The sequence below is a fragment of the Cherax quadricarinatus genome, chromosome 46, assembly GCF_038502225.1.
Source record: "Cherax quadricarinatus isolate ZL_2023a chromosome 46, ASM3850222v1, whole genome shotgun sequence".
In the NCBI taxonomy this organism is placed as follows: Eukaryota; Metazoa; Arthropoda; class Malacostraca; order Decapoda; family Parastacidae; genus Cherax; species Cherax quadricarinatus.
In genome coordinates this window covers 16,872,766-16,891,284 of record NC_091337.1, presented here as the reverse complement: position 1 = coordinate 16,891,284, position 18,519 = coordinate 16,872,766, and the positions used below count along the sequence as shown (strand labels likewise).

The window sequence follows — 18,519 nt, the reverse complement described above, 5'->3', positions numbered from 1 at the left end:
GAGTCTGGTAGAGTCCCTGCATATATCCTAGCTCCTTCAATGTCTCTCATTTGTTCCTAGTGTGCTCCTGGTCATTGCCTTGGCCCCGTGTGGGTCTGACCGTTCCTTTGCATACAGTATAGCTTCCTTGCTCCATCCAGTCTCCTTGCCTGTGTCTGATGTAGAAGTTCCTGATGTTATGTCTGTACTGTTATTTCTTTCTTTAGGCTGTTTCAGATTGCTCAGTTCTTCTTCTAAGCACTGTATCTTGGATTCTGCTACTAAGGCATGTTGCTCCCAATTTCTTCTCTCTGCAGCTATCATCTCCTCTATCCTCCATCCAAGCTCTTCTAGCTTCCTTCCCCAGTCTTCCTCCCATTTTTTGAGCTCTGCTTCCCAATCATCCTTCCCAGCTCTCGGCCTTATTTTTTGGCCCCATTGTACCACAGAACGAAGTTTCTGTGAGGAAGGGTGTTGCAGGTAGGGGGAGGGGTATGGAGGTAGGGCAGGGAAGAGAAGGACATGGGGTGGAAGGGGGGGGGCAGCATCAAGGAGAGTTTTAGGGGCTACAAGAGAGTGACTATCTTACAGTGACTGTCTTACAGTGACTGTCTTACAGTGACTGTCTTACAGTGACTATCTTACAGTGACTATCTTACAGTGACTGTCTTACAGTGACTGCCTTACAGTGGCTATACGCTGTGCTTCATGAAGCTCCAGGACGCACTATCAGAACTATCTCGTCAGACGAGAAAATTACAACATGACACAAATAATGAATTTAAGAGCATAAATATTGTCAAATATTTATCAAAGACTTTATATTCATTATATATATATATATATATATATATATATATATATATATATATATATATATATATATATATATATATATATATATATATATATATATATATATATGTCGTGCCGAATAGGCAGAACTTGCGATCTTGGCTTAAAAAGCAACGCTCATCTTGCCATATAAGACAAGTGAAAATTTGTGTATGCAATAATTTCGCCAAAATCATTCTGAACCTAACGAAAAAAATATATTTCACTGTGTTTAATATTAAATTATTGTAAAGAAATCTAAAATATATTTAGTTGGGTTAGGCTAAAATAAATTGCTCTTGTTATAATAAGGTTAGGTAAGTTTTCTAAGATTCTTTTGGTGCAAAATTAAAAATTTTTACATTAACATTAATGAGAAAAATGTATCTTACAACGTATAAGAGAAAATTTCAGAAAGGAATTAATTTTAAATGAGTTCTTGCTAACTGACCAGTTTTACATATTCGGCACGACATATATATATATATATATATATATATATATATATATATATATATATATATATATATATATATATATATATATAATATATATATAAATAAGAAAAATCTATTATGAAAAGTTATTAGAAATATTTTTTTATAAGCTGCACATTTTCCTGAAGACAGGGTGACCTAAAGGAAGAAACACATTCACCATCACTCGCTCTGTAGCTTCCTTTCCCAATGGGGCAGGAAAAACAGTCCCCCCACCACGCCAGACTCGCAAAATCACAAAATTCTTGATCGGTTTTAGAGTACAGGTACTTCACCTTACTGTTCTATGCCAGAGTGCAGGTGCTGCACTCTCTTTTCCATCCTCGAGTGTTCACTTCTAACAGATCCCCCCCCACCTCCCTCGAGTTCCTTCATGTATATCTTTCTCTTCATTTTAGCTCCTTAATAAATTCTCTAGATTCCTTCATCTCTTCTTTCTGACAGAGACAAATTTACTGAAGAGTACTTCCATTACTGAATGTACACAGTAACATTTACCTGTCACGCCATTCCATACGTTTCCTTACTCGCCACAGTGGTTGGTTGCATTACTTGCTTTAAAATCTATCCACAATATAAGGGCCATTATGCGGCACGTAACTTCCTCCGTCTTCTAATAATATGTTCATTTTTCCACTATAATCTACCTTGTCCATAATTACTATTGCATTTGCTTTGTTTCGTAAGGTGAAGTCTAGAATCTTTCCTTAATTCATGGTATAACTTAACAAATCTTTGAGGATAATTGTGTCACACACAAATTGCAGAAGCTAGAGACTTTATTATGACAAAGTTTCGCCTGTGCACCAGACTATCACAGTCTTCCTCCCCTTAAGATCAACATTTCTACCTTCATTTCATCCACATTCATACTTTTCCAACGTAACATTTCCACATCCACAGTAAAGTAACTGTATACTCACTGTCTAGTAAATTTGCAGCCTCTCAAATAAGTTACAGTTTCATCCAATATTCTGCTTTGAGAAAAATCTAGATTTCACTAATCATCCTTTCTTTAAGTTAGACACAAATTTTTTTTTATAATTTTTGAGAAGGTGGCACAGGTTACTTTTGCTAATGGACTAAATGATTTTCATTAAAATAATAAGCTTCTACTTTAAGTTTTACAGGCCACAAGACTCTGCAGAGAGGAGTACAACTGAACACAGCCAAGGGTTAATCCTAGGTCGTAGGGATGCTGTTCACCTGGTATCTCAGGTGAGGAGCCACAGGTAAAGCAGTTTTTATCATGAGAGTGTGATCCCTTATTTTGATTGATGGCATGAATACCAAAATTATAAAGCCCTTCTATATTTTGTGATTTTTTTAACACATCAGCCATCTTCCACTGAGGCAGGGGAACCTTAAAAAGAGGAAGCGCTATTTTTTTACATGTAGTAATTTACAGAGAAGGGGTTACTAGCACCTTGCTCTCGGCATTTTAGTTGCCTTGTATTACACGGATGGCTAACGGAGGAAGGTTTTTTCTCCACTTCTCGATGAAGATATTCTATGATATTTTACGAAATGAGATTGAGAAAATGGATTCAAAACTGAACCTCTACTATGAAGGCCTTTCCACTCGCTACTCAATTTTGATTACACCTTTTCACTCGCGTTCCCACAAAAAGAGTCACACTATATAGAGGAGCTGCATAAGAGACCTGACTGTACATAATTCAGAACTGGATTCCACCTAACACAATTCAGCACTTTTTTGTAATTAGGGTATTTCCAACTGACAAAGAAATGGTCTTCGACCATACAATTTAAGACTAGAACATAAAAGACATCACGAAAACGCTTCGAATTTCACAATTTTTCACAGCGGTTGTCTTGCATGTTGTGATATCACCTATTTACGGTGACCTTATTGCATATATATATATATATATATATATATATATATATATATATATATATATATATATATATATATATATATATATATATATAATACCTCGGAGATCGCTCATCATAGCATCATGATGTTTGACATGCGATGAGCACCAGTCAAGAGTCCCGTGTTAAGTGATCACCGTGACTGCTGCTTTTAATATCTTGTTACAGAGAAATATTTCACTGAAGCAACATTTTGCGTTACCTACAACAATAAATCTCTTAGAGCAAAATGTTCTCCCAATAAAAGCTTATTTTGCAAATCGTGACTTTGTTATAATCAACGACTGTTGTTTTGAATTACTGTACCGTTGCAATGTATGTATAATGAATATATTTTTATGCATTGTGAAATTCACTTCTACGATAGGTATCAGGATCCATTCTATTATTAATCAGGGAAATATTTCCTCCCCTCCCTCTCAATATATAATTATCAAGGCTAGAGCTTAGCCCCTCACACCTATGAAGAGTTGAGAGATGAATGACCATGGACATGCACACTAACTACCACATACAGACAGCTAACTCATCAAAGGTGATGACCGCACACAAGCTCAACGACTATCCAACAAGACCATCCCTAGAGCCATAATAAAATCTGACATTGAGAAGAACCAGTCAACAGCCATCAACAGCCATCAACAGCACCAAAAACAGAACTAAATAGAAAATGAACATCGCCGATCTTACCAGAAGTGGGTGGGACAACTGGACTGGTGATGCCATTGGCCAAGGGGGCAGCAGCATGGGGCATCTGGGTAGCCAGGGCTGCCATGGGGTTGATGTAGGTACCCTGTGAGGCAGCTGCCATCAATGCTGCCTGCTGCTGCATGAACTGCTGCTGTTGACAAATGTACGTAAATACTGTATTCAGTTCTTGTTTACAGGAATTAGGTAAAAGGTTATATATGTATAACAATGATGAAATATGTTGACAAGTAAGACACAGTATGAGGATTACGGTGGAGGAAACTTCTCACTAACTGCCGTAAACTGTATACTGGGGCTTAACGAAGTTGTAAACTGTACAGTGAGTCGTTTACAAAACTGTAAACAACATACTGAGTAGTTTATAAAACTGTAAACTACACACTGGGTCTTCTTAACAAAAGTACATTTGTAAAGCTTTACAATCTAAGAACGCCATTACAATGTTACTTAACTACAAAGACCAAGTTTGAAGAGTACATTAACATACTAGAAAAAAAAATAAGAGGAAATTCCAAGCGATTTATTTATCATATACAATGCACTATTTTCATTATAATTTATTGACACTGAAAATACATTATCAAAAAATCAAGACATGACAACAGATACTATGCAACATAACTATCTGTGAAGATAAACAAATTGCTTAATAATTTCAGGAGGTTTCTCGCAATTACCCAAACCAAAATTTGTAATAATTTGTGAAAATGTAAGTTAATGCAGACTGAAATTTGTTTTGTATTCTCACAACAGATTAAATATTCACTTCTCCTTCAGGGAGATGTACCTTAGTGTTAGTGGAGGGTTCTTGAGGCGAGGAACTAGGGCTAGCCTCCCCTTCCTCGAGTCAAATCTGTTGGCTTCCCGGTTCCCAGATGCTGTATAACCCCCACGGGTACAGTGCTTTCCCGTAATTATATAATAATAATAATAATAATAATAATAATAATTATAAGAAGAAGAAGAAGAAGAAGAAGAATAGGGAGAGTTGGGTTTGTCTCAGGAAAGGTTTGAGGGAAGAGAGGGAGGCAAGAGAAGTTTTGAGTGATAGTAGCTTTGACACTCAACAAGCTTGCATGAGTGCGTAACGTCGGAGTGAGTGGAGACGGGGTGTTTTATGACTTGACGTGCTGTTGGACTGTGAGCAAGGTAACATAAGTGGATTCAGGGAAACCGGTTACCCGGACTTGGGTCCTGGAGGTGGGAAGTACAATGCCTGCACTTAGTAGGGTTTTTGGAAGGGGAGGAAGGGCTGTTGCATTATGGAGAGTATTGTCAACGTGCTGGTAAGACAGTGAATGAATGACGGTGAAATGTTTCCACTTTTTCGATCACTCTACTACAGTGGGAGAAAGCTATTTTGTTTAAGAAATTAGAAACTTCCATCAAAACTGATGGACTGATCACATCGACTCCAGCCTGAGGGACTGATTGCCTTAGACTCTTCATTTTCTACAGTTTCTTTACATTGGACTTAGGAACTCACTGTGAAAACGTTTCCAGAATAAAGATTCCCACTAAAGTGTTGCACAAGTGCCTTATTTATCAACTTTGCTCTGACGTTTCGCCCACTATTGACTTTATGAAACCAAATGAACTGATAAAAACTCTCTGGTAGGAGAAACGTTTTCCCTATAAAGTTACTTAACGTAGCATGCATATCTCTTTTATACATATATCTGTATTATCCAGCATACATTGTAAGTGACATCCATTATGTAGTCGACTTCCAATCACAAATCTAAGAAATTTCCTCCATTTAAATGATTTATAAGAAGATTGAACTAGTGTCAGCAACTTGTCCTGCTTGTTGACAAGTTTCTTATATAATTCAACTCTTCAAATTCAGTGAAATAATTACGGTTTTATATGCACTTAAGCTATGATTTTTTATAGTATAAATTACGACTCTGAATTATTTTTGTTCACACACAGGTCGTTCCCACCAAGTTACTTTGACCCAAAGAAATGAAAACATATTCTCCATCATTCACCCAACAGCTGTCTTGCCAAATATATCACATGTGAGCAAATACTGGGATATATTTATTGGAAAAGTTTCGGTCTTGGGATCTTGATCATCTCTAACACAGAGATTTTCATCTGTGTGCCAGAAGTGATCAAGGTACCAAGACCGAACCTTTGTGTGGTAAATATGTCACATTCTCTGCTCACGTGTCTTGTTAAACCAATTTGTTGGTACCACTTACGAAGGTTAATACCTCCACCCTGCCTTCAGAGTGCGGGTACTGTACTTCCCACCTCCACCCTGCCTTCAGAGTGCGGGTACTATACTTCTCACCTCCACCCTGCCTTCAGAGTGCGGGTACTGTACTTCCCACCTCCACACTGCCTTCAGAGTGCGGGTACTGTACTTCTCACCTCCACCCTGCCTTCAGAGTGCGGGTACTATACTTCCCACCTCCACCCTGCCTTCAGAGTGCGGGTACTATACTTCTCACCTCCACCCTGCCTTCAGAGTGCGGGTACTGTACTTCCCACCTCCACACTGCCTTCAGAGTGCGGGTACTGTACTTCTCACCTCCACCCTGCCTTCAGAGTGCGGGTACTGTACTTCCCACCTCCACCCTGCCTTCAGAGTGCGGGTACTGTACTTCCCACCTCCACCCTGCCTTCAGAGTGCGGGTACTGTACTTCCCACCTCCACCCTGCCTTCAGAGTGCGGGTACTGTACTTCCCACCTCCACCCTGCCTTCAGAGTGCAGGTACTGTACTTCTCACCTCCACCCTGCCTTCAGAGTGCGGGTACTGTACTTCTCACCTCCACCCTGCCTTCAGAGTGCGGGTACTGTACTTCTCACCTCCACCCTGCCTTCAGAGTGCGGGTACTGTACTTCTCACCTCTACCCTGCCTTCAGAGTGCGGGTACTGTACTTCCCACCTCCACCCTGCCTTCAGAGTGCAGGTACTGTACTTCTCACCTCCACCCTGCCTTCAGAGTGCGGGTACTGTACTTCTCACCTCCACCCTGCCTTCAGAGTGCGGGTACTGTACTTCCCACCTCCACCCTGCCTTCAGAGTGCAGGTACTGTACTTCTCACCTCCACCCTGCCTTCAGAGTGCAGGTACTGTACTTCTCACCTCCACCCTGCGTTCAGAGTGCGGGTACTGTACTTCCCACCTCCACCCTACCTTCAGGGTGCGAGTACTGTACTTCCCACCTCCACCCTGCCTTCAGAGTGCGGGTATTGTACTTCTCACCTCCACCCTGCCTTCAGAGTGCGGGTATAGTACTTCACACCTCCACGCTGCCTTCAGAGTGCCCACCTCCACTTTGCCTTCAGAGTGCGGGTACTGTACTTCCCACCTCCACCCTGCCTTCAGAGTGCGGGTACTGTACTTCCCATCCCCACTCTGCCTTCAGAGTGCGGGTACTGTACTTCCCACCTCCACTCTGCCTTCAGAGTGCGGGTACTGTACTTCTCACCTCCACCCTGCCTTCAGGGTGCGGGTACTGTACTTCCCACCTCCACTCTGCCTTCAGAGTGCGGGTACTGTACTTCCCACCTCCACTCTGCCTTCAGAGTGCGGGTACTGTACTTCCCACCTCCACCCTGCCTTCAGAGTGCGGGTACTGTACTTCCCACCTCCACCTTTCCTTCAGAGTGCGGGTACTGTACTTCCCACCTCCACCCTGCCTTCAGAGTGCGGGTACTGTACTTCCCACCTCCACCCTGCTTTCAGAGTGCGGGTACTGTACTTCCACCTCCACCCTGCCTTCAGAGTGCGGGTACTGTACTTTCCACCTCCACCCTGCTTTCAGAGTGCGGGTACTGTACTTCCCACCTCCACCCTGCCTTCAGAGTGCGGGTACTGTACTTCCCACCTCTTGAACTCAAACTCGGTTAACCAATTTCCCCGAAACTCCTTGACGTTACTATACCTACACTCCAACAGCAGGTCAAGTCTTAAAACCCACTCGTCTCCACTCTGAATTAATACGCTCACACACTCCTGGATGCCCAAGCCAATGGCAAAACACAACTAATTAAACCAAGGAACGGGTGAAGGTTTTGAACCCATGAGAGGCGAGTCTTGAAACTCTCAGGTAAGTGGGGTCAGCTCCCCCCCCTCCCCACCCGTTCCGTGTTTTGTTTGTAATCATATTTTCCGACATATAAGGCGCACTAACGAATAAGACGGTTTTGAAGCAGTTGTGACGGAACGTTAGTAAACAACTGCTAAAGCGTAACCCTTGACTCTGATCTTGAGCATATAAAGCGCAGGCTGATTTTTTCAAAAACTTTTGGTAGGGAAGGGGGAAGGGGAAGAAGCGCGCCTTATATGCAGGAAAATACGGTAATTAATCCGCCACTAACCTCCGAGACATTTACTTGAGCGTAGGCCCCATAGGCGCCGAACTGGTTAAAGACGAAAGGGTTGAGGAGTCCCATGTTTCCAGCCATTTGTTGCATCCGTCGCAACTGCCTTTCTTTCTCTGTGTCTGCGAACTTGACCACCAGACTCGAGGATGCTCCCTGCCGGAGGAAGAGAGAGTCAACATGTGCAATATGCAAATCTGAAGTACCAGTTTAATAAAAAGTATTTCAACATTTATAATATCAATTCATGAAAATTTGTAATAAAATAAAGTTGAAAGGAGCGTGTAGAGTGTAGTGCCGTGCAGAAGTGTATGATCATGTGTACTACAGTCAAATATATTGCAAGTTAAATCAAGATTTTGGTAGTATTTTATTTTAAACTACTTCTACTCTTATTGAATCCCTTCGTAGATGTTATCTTGCTCACACTTAAACAGCTCCTAAATACGAAGAACATTGTCTCCCCCCACTCCGATCTAATACACTTACATGTGTCTTCACGTGTAAGCGTGTTAGATTCTGTCAAAACATCCTCCACACACTACCTTTAACCCTTCTTAACAGTTTCCTACACACTTCATCCATACTGGATTTTTACACTCTCATTGAGGAATGGATATGTTCAGAAAAGACCCTGTCGAGGGTGAGCATGGAAGTGGGAACAGGCGAAGGGTCAAATTTATTTTTGGAGAATCTCGAGATGGAGAGAAAAGGCCAGAAGCTTGGCCCAGCAGTTTAGCGCAGAATGACTGCAATCAGCAGTCAGAACGTTGTCTCGGCAGGTAGGTACAAAGGACTCAACAGGTGTATCTTGACCCTTGAGAGTCGTGTCTTTTTTTCTTCTTTCTGAGCTGGACTATGGATCCGTTGATTTTCTTGTTTAAGGTCTTGGTTTGTAGATGAATGGTTCAGAGAACCGACATGTTGATAAATTAGACACATGTGCAACTCTTGGGTATCTTTATTGAGGAAACGTTTCGCCACACAGTGGCTTCATCAGTCCATACAAAGGAGAATCTTGAAGATTCTCCTTTGTATGGACTGATGAAGCCACTGTGTGGCGAAACGTTTCCTCAATAAAGATACCCAAGAGTTGCACATGTGTCTAATTTATCATCAAGGTCTTGGTGCTCGCGCGAAACGGTGAAATTCCTTCTATGGGACAGCGTGTTACGAGGATGTACACTACGTCCTTAATTGTGAGATGGTATCACCATGGATATCTTGAATCTCGCAGTGACGTTTCGTAATCCTTGACAGAATTCAGGGGAGTTCATGCGGTGGTCATAGTTAGTGCAAGTGTAGTTCATAATATTACTAATGACTGTTACGTCTTCAGTGTATTCTATGTCAGTCATTTTTGTTACATACAGCAGGTAGCTGCAGTTGTTATTGTAGTTGTGGACTCGATGCTAGTGATTGTCCTGGCTGACTTTGAGATGAGTACCTTAATGTTGATAATCTCGAGGTGGGAGATTGCTGAGAAGGAATAGTTCACTGGAAGCTGCGTTAAGGGTTCCTTGGTTAGCAGCATTTTGTATATAAGCAAAGATTTTGCAGGTGAATATCTTCTTAGACGTTCCAGCATTAAAGGTTGACGATGAGTCATTTGAAGATACAGAAGATGTAGTAGCAGTAGTTGTAGTACAGGTACAGTAGTAGCGAAGATAGGCTCTTGAGTAAGTTGCAGGATTTACCGAGTGTTTCCTGGATTCGGATTATTGCTGCATTTGTAGTATTCTTGGTGAAGTTGTTTCTTCTTTTTTCATATTGATTACATTCTTCCTCTTAAGACACTTGACAACCAGAATGCCGTTGAGGCATGACAGTAAAATTTTGGTCTGCAGTCTCTGAAGGTGCGGTCTTCCTGGCCACACACGAAGAAGTAATGTTTTTTCTTCACTAGGAATTTTTTATTGCGTAGAGTTCGTAGCCAAAGGAGATCCAGCATGGTGTGATGTGGTAATAGCATTCCTTCTCCATATCCCTGGGGCTAATGTGGTAGTAGGACATCCTAAAACTATCTTGAGTAGGCCGTTATGCCATGCATCTCTTGAAAAGGTACTTCAAGCAATGGGTAGGAGTGTGGTACCTTAGTGATTTCATCGACGGAGGCCCCTGAGTTCTGACTTTCTATCTCGGCTTTAAGGTGGCTTATTGGTTATTTTGTTAGATTCTGGTCGAGCCTCCTGATGAACATTGTCTTCGCAGGCTTCAGAGGTGGTGGTGGAATGACTCCACATTTCTTGTTCTTGATTCTCTTCATGGCGGGAGTCGCCATGATCTTGTCTGCATCTTCCTCACTGATATACTCGGCGGTGATGTCTTCCTCAGTGAGTGTCAGGATCGAGAATCTCACGTTAAGTGTCGTTGTGTTTGCAATCCAGCTCTCTGAGAGGTTTGATCTTCACCCGATGTGCCTGCATCACAGTGGAAAATTTCGCTCTCCAGCGGAAATCGCAGGAGCGAAGCGGAAGATGCATATCACGTTCCTCGCCGTGAACGAGGGGGGAATCTTCAGAAGATAAGAACACAAGAATGAAGACATTGCAGTATGCAATGTCCTCTCTAGTTTGTTTGTCTCTAGGAGTGTAAGTCATATTTGTATTCGACTAACGAAGCTGCAACAGATACCTAGTGTTGAATATACGTCTTACTCACGACTTATCGGAATTGTAGATCATTTATAATATCCTTGTCTGACGCAGCAACACCGTGGCATTTTGATGCAAGAGATGTCTTCAACAACTCTACCGGTAAGAAATGTTTAGTATGACTCACTTCCACCAGTGACCATCTCCAAGCTGTTTATTTCCCACAAGGCTGACTGATATATTACCTTAAGCTACTTATCCCCTTGGTCTATGTCTAGGATTATATATGATCTTTGTATTCAACTTATGAAGTCTGCATTATAGGGGAAAAGTTTCGTCAGCAAAGATATCTAGTGTTGTAATTGTGTTACTCAACTTGTCGATATTGTATACCATTTATAATATACTGCAGTAGGCCTACCAGCCCATGTTAGATAGGCCAAAATCACAACCACCCCCTCCCACTCATCTAACCGTCTAACCTATATTTAAGACTACCCAAAATCTCTCCTCAGTTTTTTTCCCCGTTCATCTACAACCCTACTGCCAAAAAGAATACCTTCCCATATCCTTCCTAAATCAAAATTTGTCCAGCTCAAATCTACTGCTGAGTATCCTGTATTGGTTAAATATTTTAAACACGATATTCTGTTCCATCTTTTCTGACACCAAATAATCTCATTTACCCCTCTCTCTCTGTTCTCTGAATTATTCCTTCTATACCCCCTTCCCTCCCAATCATTTAACTTTCACACCACACGTTACTCTCAAACATTGCATCTCTACTTCCTTCACCCACCATTTCGGTGTAACATTCAAAGACCACGTCTCACGTTCATGCAAAAGTGTTGGTCTAAATGTTCTCTGGGATTCCCCTCTCTGGTTTCATTGACAAAATTCATTCTTTTCACACACGCCTTAACACTAACCCTTTATTATCTCTTCTCTATGATTCCTCTCGTCTTTCATATACTCATCTGGTGACATTCACTCACAAATGTCTAAATACATTAACCATTTTTTTTCCTATAAAGGCTTCCTCTAATGTGACATCCACTCTTTTACTGCCTAGATTTTTTCTTTTACTAATCTTTCTCTTTCTTATATTCACGTTTAACTTCCTTGACTGAAGCAACCTACCAGACTCCAACACCAGCGTTTGTAACTTCTATTCAGAATCTCCCAAAAGAACTGTGTCATTGGCAAAGAGCAACCTCGACATGTAACACTTCTTATCAGATTCTCTCTCCGCATACCTTTCGATAAACACTCACTTTTACCTTTTTTTGTACCATTTATTAACATATAAAACTGGTGACATTACACATGCTCATTTAAGGCCTACTGTATTAAAAAATACCTCTCGCCTGTATAACCTGAGCCTCATACACACACACACACACACACACACACACACACACACACAGATAGATGAGACGGGAGATGAGACGGGTACACTTCAGTCTGGGGTACACAAAGTGGTCATTGCAGTGATGTATAATCCACCACAGAACTGCAGGAGGCCAAGAGAGGAATATGAAGAGAGCAACAGAGCAATGGTGGACACACTTGCTGAGGTGGCAAGAAGAGCTCATTCCAGCAGAGCAAAGTTGCTGGTTATGGGGGATTTCAACCACAGGGAGATCGACTGGGAAAACCTGGAGCCACATGGGGGTCCCGAAACATGGAGAGCCAGGATGTTGGACGTGGTGCTGGAAAACCTCATGCACCAACATGTTAAGGGCACTACCAGAGTGAGAGGGGAGGATGAACCAGCAAGATTGGACCTTGTGTTCACCCTGGGCAGCTCAGACATTGAGGACATCAAGTATGAGAGTCCCCTAGGAGCTAGCGACCACGTGGTTCTGTGCTTTGAATACATAGTAGGGCTGCAAGTGGAGAGAATAACAGGAGTTGAATGGGAAAAGCCTGACTATAAAAGAGGGGACTACATAGGGTTGAAGAACTTCCTGCGGGAGGTCCAGTGGGACAGAGAACTGGCAGGAAAGCCAGTAAATGAAATGATGGAATATGTAACAACAAAATGCAAGGAGGCAGTGGAAAAGTTAATTCCCAAGGGCAACAGTAACAACGGGAAGACCAGAACGAGCCCCTGGTTTACCCGACGGTGTAAGGAGGCAAAAACAAAGTGCAATAGAGAATGGAAAAAGTACAGAAGGCAGAGAACACACGAAAATAGGGAGATCAGTCGCAGAGCCAGGAATGAGTATGCACAGGTAAGGAGGGAGGCCCATCGACAGTATGAAAATGACATAGCATCGAGAATCAAGACTGACCCAAAACTGTTGTATAGCCACATCAGGAGGAAGACAACAGTCAAAGACCAGGTGATCAGATTAAGGACAGAAGGTGGAGAACTCACAAGAAATGATCAGGAGGTATGTGAGGAGCTGAACAGGAGATTTAAGGAAGTTTTTACAGTAGAGACAGGAAGGGCTGTGGGAAGACAGCAAAGAAGGGAACATCAAGAGGGAATATACCAACAAGTGTTGGATGACATACGAACAACTGAGGAGGAGGTGAAGAAGCTCTTAAGTGACCTTGACACCTCAAAGGCGATGTGACCGGACAACATCTCCCCATGGGTCCTTAGAGAAGGAGCAGAGATGCTGTGCGTGCCTCTAACCACAATCTTCAACACATCCCTTGAAACTGGGCAACTACCTGAGAAATGGAAGACATCTAATGTAGTCCCCATATTTAAGAAAGGAAACAGAAACGAGGCACTAAACTATAGACCTGTGTCTCTGACATGTATTGTGTGCAAAGTCATGGAGAAGATTATCAGGAGGAGAGTGGTCGAACACCTGGAAAGGAACAAGTTTATAAATGAAAACCAGCATGGGTTCATGGAAGGCAAATCCTGTATCACAAACCTCCTGGAGTTTAATGACAAGGTAACAGAAGTAAGACACGAGAGAGAGGGGTGGGTAGATTGCGTTTTCCTAGACTGCAGGAAGGCCTTTGACACAGTTCCCCACAAGAGATTAGTGCAGAAGCTGGAGGATCAGGCGCATGTAAAAGGGAGGGCACTGCAATGGATAAGGGAATACCTGACAGGGAGGCAACAACGAGTCATGGTACGTGAAGAGGTATCACAGTGGGCGCCTGTTACGAGCGGGGTCCCACAGGGGTCAGTTCTAGGACCAGTGCTATTTTTGATATATGTGAACGACATGATGGAAGGAATAGACTCTGAAGTGTCCCTGTTCGCAGATGACGTGAAGTTGATGAGAAGAATTAAATCGGACGAGGATGAGGCAGAACTGCAAAGAGACCTGGACAGGCTGGACATATGGTCCAGTAGCTTTCTTCTCGAGTTCAATCCAGCCAAATGCAAAGTCATGAAGATTGGGGAGGGGCAAAGAAGACCGCAGACAGAGTATAGGCTAGGTGGACAAAGACTACAGACCTCACTCAGGGAGAAAGACCTTGGGGTGACCATAACACCGAGCACATCACCGGAGGCACACATCAACCAAATAAATGCTGCAGCATACGGGCGCCTGGCAAACCTGAGAATAGCGTTCCGATACCTTAATAAGGAATCGTTCAAGACACTGTACACTGTGTATGTTAGGCCCATACCGGAGTATGCAGCACCAGTCTGGAACCCACACCTGGTCAAGCACGTCAAGAAGTTAGAGAAAGTACAAAGGTTTGCAACAAGGCTAGTCCCAGAGCTCAAGTTAAAGTCGTACGAGGAAAGGTTAAGGGAAATCGGACTGACGACACTGGAGGACAGAAGGGTCAGGGGAGACATGATAACGACATACAAGATACTGCGGGGAGTAGACAAGGTGGACAGAGATAGGATGTTCCAGAGAGGGGACACAGGGACAAGGGGTCACAACTGGAAGCTGAAGACTCAGACGAGTCACAGGGACGTTAGGAAGTATTTCTTCAGTCATAGAGTTGTCAGCAAGTGGAATAGCCTAGCAAGTGAAGTAGTGGAGGCAGGAACCATACATAGTTTTAAGAAGAGGTATGACAAAGCTCAGGAAGCAGAGAGAGAGAGGACCCAGTAGCGATCAGTGAAGAGGCGGGGCCAGGAGCTGAGTCTCGACCCCTGCAACCACAATTAGGTGAGTACAATTAGGTGAGTACACACACACACACACACACACACACACAGTTTAGACAGAATTTTCAAAGGGACATGGAAAATTTATTGAAGGTGTGATCTACCGTCCACTATACCTAGATAAGGACCAAGGAAGACTATAGAGGAAGGAAATTTTTAAGGCTTCGAGGCACGATAGCTTAGGAATTCTGGATTTTATCTTTAGCCAAATTGGTTGAGATTCTTTGAATGGGAATCTAAAATCAAACGGCTTCCTAGAGGTTATACAAGACTGTTTTGGAAATAGATTGTGGCTGAACCAACGAGGGAGAAATTACTTGCTAGATTCGGTTCAGATGAACTGTGAAATTAATGTTAATAATCTGGAGATTACGGAGGAGCTTAGAGCCAGCGACCACAAATCAATTGCATTTAACATTCCCCATCAACTACTCATTAAACAAGATCTGTGTGTGATCCTTAATAAGGGGGGAAGGGGGTGCTCAAGTAAATATAACATAATCCAGGAAAACTCCTGTACTTTGTGTTATACACTGTGGTCCGAGGGTCGATCCCCGGTATGGTTGGAAACATTAGGACGTATTTCCTTAAGACACCTGCTGTCCCTGTTCACCAATCAGTGAAATAGGTACCTGGGAGTTAGTCGACTGGCGTGGGTCGCATCCTGGGACAAACTGACCTAATTTGCCTGAAATGCTCTGCATATGAAGGGACTTTCTATATAGCAGTATGTTGATATCAGCTAGGACTGTATACCTTGTACATGTACTTGTAGAAATAAAAATTATTATTACTATTATTATTATTATTATTATATTTCCAATCTACAAAATCTTAACACCCGTCAAACTAATACACTTTTCAGCAATATAGTTCATACTTCTCATCCTTCTACTGGTCTCTGCTCCGATTTCTACTCCTCCTGCCATCTCCATCACTTTGCTAAAACTAACGAGATCCTTCTGACAGACTTGAACACACAAGAAATTTCCCTCGCTAACACCAACTCCTCCATTTTCTCTCGTACTAGAGATCACAGCCGCCCTATAAGCTGGTCCTTTGCTGTTACTCTCCTAGCCTTCACAGACGCCATTATGTTGAATCAGCTCTTATACTTAACATTCATAACATTAATCTCAGTTTTCGTTTTGGTTCCATATATACTTAACTTTATCAAATGTTTTCATCTTCAGAACACTCGTGAGTTGTTATAGATTACTTGAAAAATACCTGAAGGATACAAGGATGCCTGAAGGATACTTGAAGCGTGTTGGATTTGTGAAGGACCTGCCCAGTATGGGCCAACAGGCCTGTTGCAGTGTTCCTCCTTTCTTATGTTCTTATGTGTTACCGAGGGTCAGCGTCCCGTTGGCGCTGTCCCATACCAGGCGTTCTGGCTGCATTGTAGTCCAACGTACAAAGCACAGTTCAACTGATCTGGGACGAATTATGGAACTTATTAAGTTCCCTCTTGATTACAACCAAGGGTCTGTTGGTAACACTTTCCCAAGGTATGAAGGGAAGCTATTTAAAAGTCTTATTATATCTCTTAGCGTACTCCTGCAACCCTGATTTTCATTTAGGATATTTTACACCATCTTCCGGTGCATTAAAAGGCCATATTGCAATGGCCCATTAGTTCTGAGACAGGAGCAACTTGCTCTAAACCCATGCTGCCCTGGCTTGTGCAATTGAGTCCATGTGGTTAGTTACTTCTCAAAAGAATACTGAAAGCCGTGATAGTGGTTTCTTGTAGTTCTGGATGAATATGGAGTTTCAAGAGTCAAGGCCAGGGAAAGAGTGCACTGGCATGCCATCAATGGCTTTTCGAAGTCAAATGGGGTTAAGGTTATGTCGGAAATTTTGGAGATAAAGTTTTGAATCTCGTTCACGATAAATTCATTAGAAGTGTCAACCTTCAGTCTGACTAACAGCTCATACTGATACTTCAGAAATTCAATCATTTCATTACTGTCATGAGTGCATGTCTCATCTTGATCGAGCAAGGACCCGATACTGGAAGTGGTTTTCACTCTGGATTTTGCACATGACAAGAAGTGTTTGGGTGGAGATATTTGCTTAACTATCTAATTGAGATACCTGGGAATGAATTCCTAAATAAAAAGTTTTGCAGTATTAACGAGAAATGTCATATTCGTGGATTCACTGACACAGGTGGAAGAGCGGAGGGTGAAAACAACGGTTTTCTTGACGAGGAAAAGATCACAAATCACACTCCTAATAAGATGTTGAATGCTTCATTGGCAGCCTTATCAGGTGAGATGACCTCGTGGCAGTTAATCTACTTCATTTAGCTAGTGTGCCTACTGTTGGTAAATTCTCTCAGGCAGTAAATGGAGGCGCCGTTAGGGCGCGTGGCAACCCATTTCTGTATCAGGCTATCAAGGCAGAACGTAGCTTTTCTAGAGAGGATAACTTGATTCATTTGCCCCAGGAACTTAGAATCGCCGAGGTAAACTCAAGAAAAGTACCACAGGTAGCGAGAAAGTTTGCGCTCACGTTAGAATAAAATGAAGGCAGCAGCCTTGTTGGGACAAGCAAAATAATTACCAGCGATGACACAGTCACCACAGAGATGCTGCCACAGCTCAAACACTAAGAGATCTGCACTCACCCAGGGTGGTCACTATCAACATTTCTACTAGTGACCCCATCCCAGGGTCATTAATTTTACAAGAGGCAGATGTTCATAAAACGATTATATCATTCCATGCAGGCTCTGCGGAGGGTTACAGCGGAATACAAGCACTGTACATTAGAGATGATTTATCCAGTGCTTGGCGCAGCTTCAGAGATTCACCTTTGTGAGATAATAACATTCGTCAACACCTCTCTTGCTTTACTGATATCGGAAGAAATTAAACTGTTTTTCTTTTATTCATCGTATCATTGTGCCTTGAAAACGAAGGAATTGGGAATCAGACTTATCACTGTTGGTAATACCCTCTTCCGTCGTGTTGCCATAGTGGTAGTTAGATATATTCACACAGCAGCAGTCAGCTGGCTTCACTCAAACCAGTTTGGCTTGGGTGGGGAGCTGTCAAGATAGTGAAGCCGCGACTTATACAAAATGGGGTTATATCACGGACTTTCCCGAAGTAAAAGCAGTAGTTAAACTAGACATTAAAAATGCATTCAATTTAATTAAAATAGAGACGTGATTTCGGGAGCTCTTCGAGAACATTTACTTAGTCTTTAGCAAAGATTCGACTCAGTTATTCGGCGGTCATGAAGTAACCTTGCCAGATGGCATCCAGCAAGTAAGAAACCGCTAAGCGCCACTGACCAATGAACTCTAAGATCTGGTACCTGTGTGATGGCACTCTGTCAGGTACAGAAGAATACCTGGTAGCAGATCATTGAGAGGTGAAGTGATATGGTACTCGTCCTCCATCCTTTCGAATGTGAAATGTCGACAAAATAGGCAATCATTAACCGCTGCAAAATCCGTCATACCAGAAGCCTCACCCAGCACCCCCACTGGCAGCATTCTACTGAGAGCACCTTGGGGTCCTCACAATCCTCGAAGGCAA

General features: G+C 42.5%; 1 protein-coding gene across 20 annotated transcripts in view; it reads right to left on the bottom strand.

Moving 5' to 3' along the window:
* bru3 (bruno 3) overlaps positions 1 to 18,519 on the bottom strand; it is a 1,045,770-nt gene that overhangs the window by 52,608 nt on the left and 974,643 nt on the right. For 19 of the 20 annotated variants that reach the window (XM_070094553.1, XM_070094557.1, XM_070094562.1 and 16 more), the window contains 2 exons: positions 8,264 to 8,422; positions 3,903 to 4,053 (listed from right to left, as the gene is read on the bottom strand). In XM_070094553.1, the coding sequence (XP_069950654.1) occupies positions 3,903 to 4,053; positions 8,264 to 8,422 (310 nt within the window). The remainder of the gene's footprint in view (positions 1 to 3,902; positions 4,054 to 8,263; positions 8,423 to 18,519) is intronic. The other variant, XM_070094554.1, reaches the window with a different exon arrangement.